The 11,657-nt window shown below is 49.3% G+C and overlaps 1 protein-coding gene across 4 annotated transcripts in view; it reads right to left on the bottom strand.

The window, feature by feature from the left end:
• Positions 1-341: 341 nt before the first annotated feature.
• ttll5 (tubulin tyrosine ligase-like family, member 5) overlaps positions 342-11,657 on the bottom strand; it is a 56,493-nt gene continuing 45,177 nt past the window's right edge. For 2 of the 4 annotated variants that reach the window (XM_076018219.1, XM_076018218.1), the window contains exons 29-31: positions 10,768-10,970; positions 6,675-6,757; positions 2,282-2,426 (exon numbers count right to left, since the gene is read on the bottom strand). In XM_076018219.1, the coding sequence (XP_075874334.1) occupies positions 2,374-2,426; positions 6,675-6,757; positions 10,768-10,970 (339 nt within the window). In that variant the 3' untranslated portion in view covers positions 2,282-2,373. Of the gene's footprint in view, positions 2,262-2,281; positions 2,427-6,674; positions 6,758-10,767; positions 10,971-11,657 lie in introns of those variants that run through there. The other 2 variants (XR_012926043.1, XM_076018222.1) reach the window with 2 other exon arrangements.

The following is an 11,657-nucleotide window of genomic DNA, read 5'->3' as shown; positions in this document are numbered from 1 at the left end:
ATTTGAGATGAAACTGAATCACGTGAGACAGTTTACGCTGCCATATGTATGACATAATCTGAGTCCCGTTTGGTGCTGCGAGACGAGTTTACGAGCCAAGTGTTGTGTTGTGCTGTTGTTGTCGTTGGAGACTGATGCGGCGTCTGCTTAGCGATGAGATGAGATGCTCGCAGTGCAAAACATGATCTTTGTCCGATAAACGAGCTGTTGCCCTTTGTTTTTTTTGCAGCACCGGTGTCGGTGAATTGTAGAAAGAAAAAAAATACACTCATCCCCAGAAAAACAGAACACTTGAAATATTTGTGTGCACTCCAGTGTCGAGCGTGAAGAGAAGCAAAACCTTTTACCAACATCCGCATCTTTTATTTTTTTTAATGTTTTGTTCTTTTTTGCCTCCACAAGACATTCATTCCAGTGTCGAGCCGACGACTGACACTGACTCGGTGAATACAAAGCGTTACGTTTCCATGCATGTATCGCTGTAAACAATCAGAAGCCAAACGGATCAAGTGACAGACTGTAAACAGCATGAGAATAAAACAGAAACAAAAACATCGATTTGGGTTCCCGGTGTTGGATTCTCGTGATACACAGCATGCGCCCGGCCACAATGGCAGTGGATCCACAACACAGAGTACAAGAACCATCACAAAACAAATAACATCAAGAATATACACATATATATATATTTATATAAATAAATAAAAATACAAGTCTGCTGTATTGCATTGAAAACGGCAGTCTGTGCAAAATGAATGAACAACAATAAATATTGGTTGATATGACAAAAACTTCAAGTATCTTTGACAAAGACATTAACAAACATTGGTCTAATCTCTTGATATACACTACAGCATTAATTTTTGTATCAACATGCCCTGAGTGAACTCTCTATATGGTCCAGAGTTAGAAAATACTGACTCAATTCAATCAGTTAGTGCAGTACAGTATTAACCTTCACTGCATGTCTGCAGTCTCTCTCCATTCAGTTCCAGCTACAAAAACGCCCCCCACTCCCCAGAAAAAACATTTTTGTTCAATAATGTAGGTTTGAACACACACGGATACAAAGACATTGATTTAATAAAACACTTTTCTTTATCACTGGTTTAAAACAAACGTTTCTGCAGAAGGCAGCAACCAAGTGTAGGTCCCGACGACCAGAATGTCCCCAGTGTGTCAGGAAAAATTCCCGACGGCAGCTCCCCGCAAACACGTGTCAGAGTAAAGTCTTCTATCGGTGCTCGCTGTGACATCATAAAGGGCCCTGGACACCTGGAGCATGACTGTGGTTCACCCTGTGGCCCGTTCCACACTAGTGGAGGAATCAGTTTTAGAGCAATCCTCCAGGAGGCTGTAAACACCGGGCTAACACCATGCAGTTCTGGGGAAGGGTTGCTGTTTTTCCTTTTTAATCATGAATCCTCTGAGGCAGCTCTACTGGAAATGTGAAATTTATGAAAAATAAAGAAATGAAAACGGACATAATATGGGACCTTCACGTGCTAACAATCAAAATGTCATATGTGGATGCTAATGATCAGTTCTCAGTGGCCGGTAAATTCCTTTTGGCAGAAATTTGGCTTTGAACGAGGAACCGGGAGTGTCCGTTATCAGCAGCGACTCATGAATCAAAAAACTTCCTCCTCCTCCTCCTCCTCCTCCTCCTCCTCCTCTGAGCGAGCGAGCGAGCGTCGACTCGGCTCAGCGGCGGCTCGTCAAAAAACTTCCATGAGCAGAAAACGCCGCCGCCGCCGCCACAGCTTAGCTGTTTAGGTTAAAAGTGGGTCGGAGGAGGCGGCAGGAGGAGAAAAGAGAGAGAAAAAAATGGACATGAATGGCCCCGCACACGTCACGTCACGTCGCGCACGAGCGACGAATAAATAGTTGAATCCCATCTGTAAAATACCGCAGAGGCTCGAGGAGCCATCTGCCCAGGCCTGTCTGTCAGGGAAATCCTCCTCTGGCATCGGCAGCGCCGGGGAGAATGAGGGCAGACAACTGTTGGTAAATAGACCCTGTGTTGCCGGAGGGGGGCTGGGGGGGGGGGCGGGCGGGCGGAGTCGGGGGCTGGGGAGGGGAAGCTGAAAAAGGGCCAAGTGATGTTGAGCCGCGCAGCAAATCCCGACCTGCGTCAAAGCCCGGGCGTTCCGGCCCTCGCGGCAACATCCTCTTTGGAGGAGGGAGGAGGGAGGAAGAGGAGGACGGAGGGAGGGAGGGAGGAGGAATCCCAGAATACACACACACACACACACACACACACACACACACACACACACACACACACACACACACACACACACCTCCCTCCAACCCCGGCTACATGCAGAGGCACCTGTCGGGCTGGCAGGCGCTCCTCCGGCGGCCCTCCTGTCATCTGTGAGAGGGCTCCTGGCCCTGGAACAGCTTGTGGTACAACGTGAGACCTGGAAGAAGAGAAATGACGTTGAAAAAAAAAATGAATCCATAAATGGGTGGTGGGGGGTTAGAGGGAGGCCAGTGTGAGGTTATTTTTCCCTCCCAACAGCAGCCGCATGTGTGTGTGTGTGTGTGTGTGTGTGTGTGTGTGTGTGTGTTGGGCAGGCAGAAAATGTTAAGGTCAGACCTGAGAGAGGCTTCACTTCAAAAGCCAAGCGGCACTAAAAGGCTCCCGTGTTTTGAATCAGTGGCGTTCAAGGTGACCACCGGCGGTCCTGCCCGGTCGCCGCCGGTTCTTACGGCTCCTCGTCGGGCTTTCCGAGCACGCAACAACCAACCCCCTCTCACCCCCCCCCCCCCCCCCCCGGACCCCCATTCCTCCCGCCCCGACTACATATCGGCTGGCGCTTGGCCAGCCGACCGGTAGAAAGTAGCATTCCGAGTACAGTCGGGGCTGCTGTGTTTGTGCTCCCAAACAGTATTCCCTTTCATTCCTTTCCTGAGCACTCTGTTTATTTTGGTGCTCTTTTACACCATGGGGCCTGACCGAGCCGAGAGAAGGAAAACATCTCGCTGACTTCCAATCCAGTGACACGGCCACTGGACGCAGCAGGCTCGAGGCTCAAAAAAAAAAAAAAAAAGGAGGGAAAAGAAAGATAAAAAGGGCCAAATTCAGGCGAGCGTGAGACGGCCCAGTTGACATGAGGAGGAGGAAAAAATGGCTCTGTTAAGCGGCAAAGTAGCACCGAACCTCCAGTCGGATATCCAGCTTTGAAGGTCAAACGTTGTGCAAAATTTACTCGACCAATATTTTGTGCAAATAACCGAGTGCGAAAACTTCAACTCTTTGCCTTTTGCTCCTGGAGCTCGCAAAGCTTCTCAGAAAGTGTGAGCTCAAACATGCGGTTCTGGATACAGGCCCTTTGTGATGTCAAAAGGAGCGCTGACGCCTCTCCTCTGCCAGGTGTGTGTTCCCCTCTCGGAGGCCGCCTCGCAGCTGCCAATTCTCTCCCTTTCCAAAAATGTGGACGCACCAGAAAAGCGTCACTTTTTTGCTTTTTTGTCTTTTTGGTGATTTCTGTGAGGCTGTGATTTGATTTTTTTTTTTTTGTTGCTGGAGGCTGTAAACAAAAGGCAAAATACGCTTGCTACTGGCATAAAGATCTAGTGAGGAAGTTGAAAAATAATAACTGATGAAAAAGTTTTAATGTGGGACCTTTTGGGATCTTTGCAACTTCCTGTTCCATACAGAGAAATCTCTCCTCACACACTGTCTCCATTTAGCTCGTAAAAAACCTCCTTCCAGGAAGAAGAAGAAGCAGAAGAAGAAGAAGAAGAAGAAGAAGAAGACGAAAAAAAAAAAGGTGACTGCTTTGAATCCGGCATCCAGTAACTTACATAATACATCTGAAAGGGGTGGGGAGGTGGGGGTGACAGCCAATAACTGGCCTTCCTTTCCAAACAAGGCACCACCAAGTCTTATTTTGATAGGGAGCGCTCTGCGCTGTCCGCCCTGACATGATCAGGCTCCCATTAAAATGGCACAAGTGCAGCATTCATTTCCTCCTCCGACTGGAGGCAATAAATCTCCTCAGTCACCAGCTGCGGAGCCCTGAGAACCTCGAGAAAAGCTTCAAGGGAAGCATTGTAAAACACATGTGGCCGATATGATCTCGGGAGGTTGTCGGCTTTGATAGGCCCTCATCAAAAAAAAAAAAAAAAAAAGGAAATAAAAAAAAAAAGAAAAGACAGAAAAAACCCTCCCCACGTCTGGTGTCCAAAGTGAACACAGGAGAACTGGGCAAGGAGAGAGGGAGGAAAGTGGGGTGAGTGAGAGGATAGGAAGGAGGAGGGGGAGTGGGAGGGGTGGTGGGGGGGAGTTTTCAGGGGTGGGGGGGTGGGGGGGAGTTGCATGAGCAAAGAGAAGAGGAAGAGATTAGGAGAGCACACAAGAGGGAGATAAAGGGGGAGTGTGATTAATGGCGGCTGACAGCTGATCATAGAGAATGCTCTCCATTTGGACTCGGCCCTAAACTCCCTGTCAGACTCGATCAGACGACCTCAGTCATCTTGCCACAAAGGTACACTGGGGCCGGCCCGGCCCGGCGACCCGGCGCACTCCTAAAGCTCCACAAAGGCCGTGGCCCTTCAAACAACACCACACCGCCACCACCACCTCCTCCTCCTCCTCCTCCTCCTCCTCCTCCTCCTCCACCCCCGCAAAAAGAGCATCGCTGGAAAACAATGGGTTTCCCTCGTTCGTTCTCCCTACCTGCCTGACTGACTGACTGACTGACTGACTGACTGACTGACTTCCTCTCTCTTCTCTGTCTGCCTGTCTGCCTGCCTGCCTGCCTAACAAACTGCCTGTCTGACTTCCTTTCCTTTCCTGCTTGTCTGCCTGCCTGCCTGCCTGCCTGCCTGACTGACTGACTGACTGACTGACTGACTGTCTGCCTGCCTAACTGACTGACTGACTGCCTGCCTGCCTGCCTGCTCAACCCCTTTTTCGCGCTGAACGACGGAAAAAACCAACGCATGAAATTCAGGAGCTTCTCCCAACAGATCCGGTTACAGTAATTGATGACTTTATAAGATGTTTGTCAACCTGCGCCAACATTCATGCTCGAGAGACGGATGGGGGAGGGGGGGGGGCACAAGGAGGGAGGGAGGGGGGCTGAGAAGAAATGTTCTGGTCACAGAAACGCACCGACCCCCCCCCCCCCCCCTTTAGGAAAAAGGGGGGCTGCACAGTGTGATAAATGGCACGGCCCGCTCCCGCTGAGGTATATATGTGTGTGTATGTGTGTGTGTGTGTGTGTGTGTGCTAGCATGTACGGTCGGGGCCAAATCTCCCGATCATGTGCACATCGGCTCAAAGTGCTTTATATCGCTGCTAGTGCAATAAGCTCGGGCCTTCGCTCGGGGGGGATGGAAAGAGTTGTGGAAAGCGGGCAGGATGAGAGGGCGCACGTGAGCGCTCGAAGCCACATTTGCAGCCCAGTGCCCGTAAAAACATGAGCTAAAAAGCTGAGATGTATTTTCTTTCTTTCTTTCTCTCTCTCTGTTTTTTTTTTTTTCCCCTTCCCCTCGTGTGTGTATGACGGCGGGGCATGCATGTCCCACTGGCTCTCGGAAACACTCGGGGATGGGGAATAGCGCAGCCAGGTGCAGCCGCCGCAGGCCAAGCAGGCCCAGAGCGCAACTGTGTTGCGAGGTCAAAGCCCAAACTCCAAGGCACTCGGAGGGCAGAAAACCCCAGCGTGTTCCAGGAGGGGAGGCTGGAGGTGAAGCACACAGAGGGGTGGAGGGGTGGTGGGGGGGAGGGCAATAGCTGCGTTCCCGTTAGTCCTAGAATTACGCAAAACCTAAATATCGTGTAAATATTGTGCGAAAAACTGTAATGGAAACGCAGCTACTGACAAACAAATGGCAAAGGAGGGAAATACAGAGGAGTCGGGTGACTTTTGAGATGAAACGGGGACAGGAAGCAAGCAGGACTGAAATTCAACAAATCATTTAGGAAAACACTGAAGCGAGACAGACTTTGATGGTCACTCAGGCCGTTCAGATGTTTTCATTACTTTCTGTGAGTGATCCGACTAGATGCACGGAGACAGTCAGGCCACAGTCACTCTTTAAGCAGAAATCTTCCAAAGACTTGGAAAGCAGCTCAGTAGCCGCAGTTTCAAGTGGCACTCGACTCATAAACGAGCAGCTTATTTTTAGTCGTCGCTCGAATGTTTTTCTTTTCGAGCGACTCTGAGTAGCTGGCAGCAGAAGCCCTGAAAGAAAACAAAACTGCGAGCCTCGCTGGTGCGAAAGCGATTAGCACGGGTGCGATGTTTGCGACGCAGCTGGGATCTGTGTTGTGTTTTCAAAACTGCAGCGGGGATCAAAGAGCAGCGGCGGGAACCTTTCTCCGTGGACAACATGTTGTCTTTGATGAGCACCAAAGGGCAGTTTTGACCTGAGGCTAACTGGCTAAACTGATTGATAAAGTTCGGCTAATCGCCTTTGCAAGTTCTGCCCGTTTCCAAATACTTTCTATGGGCTCTTTGAGAAATGGATGCATGCAAGAGGGTTCAGGAAATTATCCAACTGGCCAGGCAGGTTACAAAGCCCTGTTTTAAGCCAGAAATCTGACATGGCTGCTTTTATTTTATTTTATTTATTTTAATCTCTGGTTTGTGTGGATCCCTGCGGAGATGCGTAACAGCGTTCTTGCAATGGCTTAGTGAGTGAGGAGGACCCACCTGTCTTGTTGCAGATGGCTTCGTAGACGGCACGCTGGCTGCTGGACGCGCTCCCGCTGGCCGAGCTCTCGCCGGACGTCTGCCTGGTGGTCGCACACAAGAAGAAGAAGTCAAACGTGAGACCTCGGTTGGGTTGGGGGGGGGGGGGGGCTGCGGTTCAGTTTAATGCACGCAGCGGGATATTTCTCTCCTCGGCCCGGAGAGAAATATTGCGCTTGGATTTTTAAATGTTCTCCTTATATGTGCAGCGAGCGGAGGCCGGAGGGGGTTAAGTGTTTACTGAGTGCCTCTGGTGGGCTATTGTGACACAGTGGAGCCAAATTCCTGCTCCTTGTCCTGGGTGACGTGATGTTCGCGATCGCCCGAAGGGGGGGGGGGGGCAACAGAGCAGCTTCAGAGACAGAAAGGCCCCACCCGATACCTCCTTCTGGCACATTAAAACAGCCGCCGCCGCTGCCGTGCGTTTATCTCACACGCTTCCGTACAGAAGTCCGGAGGCGTCCCATCACATTTTTTTTCTTTTTTTCTGCCTGATCAGAAGAAAAAAAAAAAGCTTCACATGAGGCGGCGGAGGCTGAGGTTTACCGTCGAGCAGGAGCGGACACGTCCGTAACCTTATACATTAAATCTGTTAAGTGTTTTTTTTTCTTTCCTTGGGTGGGTGGGGGAGCTGAGGGGGGTGGAGGAGGGAACAATAAATAAAGCTTAGCTTGCATTAACCTCTCGCCCCGCAACAGCGGCTTGCCAAAGCAGCATTAACAAGGTAATGAGGGTACACACTGCCTCCTTGTAAGGGGCTGCACAGTTGTTCTTTCATACCATTACACAACCCACAAATAGAACCTGGCCCACTTCAAGCATGGCATACCTCCACAGGAAACGACTCCTTTCATATCGAAAAGGGGGAGGAGTGGGGGGTGGGGGGGGGGGGGGGGGATGGGAGAAAAAGAAAAAAAACCTTGACCTCCGGGGTCTTTCACATCACTTTCTTTGTCAACAGTCTCGCGCTCTCTCCGTCTCGGCAGCCGGGGGGAAACTCCCGCCGCTGCTGCCGCCGCTGCCACCGCCGGGGGTTGAGAGAAGAAATTCTTCAGAAAAATTAAACCCCCCGAAAACGCTGCCTCCGCTGACAGAAGTGACACGACTCCCCCATAAACACGGCTGATTTGTGCACTGATTTGTAGGGGTTGGGGGGTTGCTACCGGGACGCAGGAATGCCTTTATGTTAGCGAGCGCCGACCGGAGGGGATGGAGTTGGACTGTAAACACACATTTCAGTGTGTGTACAGTATCCAGTGCAAATAACTACCGTTGCCTCGCGGTTGATTAATAGGCCGCAATCGGCGCCCTATTAGAAAAGCCGCTCCAACCCCCCCCCCCCCAGCCCGGGCCCCGGGGTTCCCCTGGTAACATCCCTGCCTCGCCAGGTCCTCCCAGGGAAAAAAAAGAAAGAAAAAACAAAACAAACGGGACCATTTATTTGTGTTACAAATTGGTCCTTTCAAAAAAATCGAGTGAAGTCATCCCACTTTGAGTCCTCACAGTCCCTCCGGGTTGGCAGCGGCGGCTGGCTGGGCGAGGCGCGGATACCAACCTGCACTCTCGAGTGCCACATGTTCGCTCGGCTTGAAATGTTTCTGTTTTTTATTTTTATTTTTTGCAGACTCGGACTCTCTCGCTTTCTTTTCTCACCCTCCACTCTGAGCGAATGCAGGGCCAATGGCGTGTGAACGCGTCAGCAGTTTTTTTTTTTTTTTCTTTTTTTCCCCCCTCCGAAACGGAGCCTATCAGATGGCACACTTGTCGGCTTTCGCCTCGCTGCGGGGCCTCCAAACAGGAAATCATTTGGCCGCATCGACAGAAATCTTCCCCTCATTTCCTTTCCTGAACAAGGCAGACAAAAACCAAATGTCTCCCTCTCTCTCTCTCTCTCTCTCTGCTGATAAACGGGCAGCAGCCGAGAAGCTGTCAATTAGCGTCGGGCTGCAGCCACAGCGGATTTTGCAACAAAAAAAAGTTTGGCAGTTTGGACGGCTGTTTCGCAGGGTTGGGGGGGCAGGGAGGGAGGCGGGCGGCCGAAGCGCACGAGGAGCGGCGGCGGGATGTGTTTCAGATGTGCCGCAATAACAGAGGTATTGGGTTGCCCCCTCCAAAAAACGCGCGCTGGAAATAAAGGAGAGCGACTTATTATCCCGCCCTCCTCTGCAAACAATCATCCCCCCTTTTTCTCCCGGGGCCCGGGCCATTTCTCTTTGTCGTCCTTTATTTTCCCTCCGCTTTATTCTTTCTCCCTCATTGTTTCCATCGGTGCAATTTTTTTTTTTTTTTTTTCTTTTCGGGTTCCCGAAAGCTTCCGTTTTTCCCACACTCTCCCCTGTCACATTGGTCGACCGCAAAAATGCAGGACAGAGCGAGGGTGAGAGAGGGGGCTCTGGAATGCCGCATGCGAGAGGGTAAACACAGCCAGCGGCGGGAGGACACACAGACGGGAGCAAACACAGCACCTACCTGGCTGCCCTAACCTATTCTCCGAGGCCTCCGCTGCCCTCTTAACTCTTCGCCTGCCAGCTCGCCACTCGCAAGGTCCGGCAGCTGGAACGTGGCCACCACCACCACCACCAACACCCCCCCAATCCCCACAGCCGGTAAAGGTTTCATCAGTCTGCAAAACTCTGGAAAGCGTGCGCCCGCTGTGATGTCACAAAGGGCTCAATGCCCCGCTCCCAGGTCAGTGGGCAAGACATACAGAAACGTGTCTGTTCCCGCCTTCCCAGTTTTTTTCTAAACTAGAAACCGTTTTAGATAGATAGATAGATAGATAGATAGATAGATAGATACATAGATAGATATAGATAGATAGATAGATAGAAGATAGATAGAAGATATAGATAGATAGATAGATAGATAGATAGATAGATAGATAGATAGATAGATAGAAGATAGAAGATAGATAGAAGATAGAAGATATAGATAGATAGAAGATAGAAGATAGATCGATCGATCGATCGGTAGATCGATGATAGATAGATAGATAGATAGATAGATAGATAGATAGACTACCAGTCAAAGGTTTGGACACGTTTTCTCATGCAATTTCTTTTTTGTCTTTACAACTTTCTACACTGCAGATAGATACTGAGGACATCAAATATATGAACAAGATGTTTGTAATGAATATTTATACTATATTAATTATATATTATATTAATGAGAATGAAAGAAAAATCATTCAATTCATAGGGTGTGTTTGATTGGTTGGGTAGATACTGTTTATCTAAAAAAAAAAAAACATTTATTTTAGCCGGCACACAGTGCTAAAATGCTTTTTTTCTGAGGAGAATTGATTGGACAATGAAAAATAAGAGGCATTATGGGACCTTGTGGGATCTTTATTTCCTGATAATTCATATCTGTTTGTGTTTGTTTCTGTTTTTTCACTTTTAGTGTGTAAGCCTCCTCATCTGGAGCTTCAGATGAAAAATGAATAAAGACTTCAAAATGAGGGTATAATTTAGGCCCTGGCACTGTAAATAAAAGGAATTACAGTGCCGGGACACACCTTACCTACAGAACAGGCCACTCTGACGCAGAGCAATAACGGCCAGCGTCCCCATCCAGAGATTCAAACAAACAATCCGCCCCGATCACAAAGGCTTGCTGTTGTTGCGTAATTTGGCCAGATGTTCCAGCAATAAAGTCATAAAGTAATTGGGCAAAATCGTTGGCCGCTCAAGCCCTGTGTCTCACTCCTTTCCTTTTATTTTCCCTCTCCGTGCTCTTCAGCTTATCTCCAAACCAAACAGGATTTAAATGGTGCTCGGGGCCCCGGGTCCTTCCACTGAACCACGTTGTGTTTACGGTTCAGGCAGAAATCAGGCCTGCGATGGGGTTGTTTACCAAGCGAGTAGATACACCCTGTGGCCCAAAAGACTGGAAGCCCTCCACCGCACGCACGTTAGCATTTTAGCCTCGTCCCATCGAACCCGACGACCCCACGCACTTTTATGTCTTAACGCCGTCTTGCACCGGAGCCGGGAGCCAATCGCTGAAGCCCGCTGGAATGACTCGACGAGCTACACGTGAGGGGTCTTACTTGATGAGGCGCTTGGTGGCCGTTTTCCTGGTTTGCCCGTCTCTGAAGCTGCTGGGTGGTTTCGGGACAAGAGCCGGGCTGACGCAGGTCTGGCTGTGGCTGTGGCCGTGAGTGTGACTGGTCCAAACATGATAGCTGGACGGAGGGCAGCTGGTTGAAGCTGCCTGGCCATGTAAAGCACTTGTCTGGTCAGAGAACTGAGTCTATGAAAGAAGAAGAAAACAACACAAGTTTGTTGATTAGAACCAATATCACAGCCATAATCACACAAGAATCAATAGCTGCGTTTTTCCAAGAGGGGTAAAAAAACTTGGAAGGTGAAGGTTTGTTAGCGCAAGAAACCAGGGTGGTTTCTACGTTCTTTCAATGTGAAAATCTCAACCAGCTCTGATTAGACCGGGACTGTCGTGGCATTCACGTTGAACTTTTAGCACTAAGCATTTGTTTGACCAATGCTAACGTCTTCTTCCTGATCTCCTTGTGGGTATTTTGACAGCAGTTTGGAGCAGGCCCTTCTCACACAGTGACCTCTTCTTCATTATCTCTCCGCAAAGGAAGCTAATTGGTCATGGAATGGCCTGAAATTCTAGGACTGATTGTAAATGCTATATATTGAGATTGACAAGAGAGATGAGGTGGATCTCATGAGGTGGAAATCTGAGTGACTGCACTGCAGTTAAGTGTTACTGTCCTGAGGCAGTAGCTAATGGTGATAACTTACACAAACCTTACTAGTCCTGTAATAACATTGCTGTGAATGATGAACCCCTGTATTATGCACAGCCTACACTACTGCAACAACTGGCCAAAGTATTTATTTGAGCTTCTATCAGAGATCCAAGAACTTCACTGCTTGAGGGATTGAAGTGAAATACAAGCAATCTATTTAA

This window comes from Nelusetta ayraudi, unplaced genomic scaffold, assembly GCF_046127955.1.
Source record: "Nelusetta ayraudi isolate G7.1 ecotype Tasmania unplaced genomic scaffold, CSIRO-AGI_Nayr_v1 ptg000007l, whole genome shotgun sequence".
NCBI lineage: Eukaryota > Metazoa > Chordata > Actinopteri > Tetraodontiformes > Monacanthidae > Nelusetta > Nelusetta ayraudi.
This window is presented reverse-complemented; position numbering and strand designations above follow the sequence as displayed.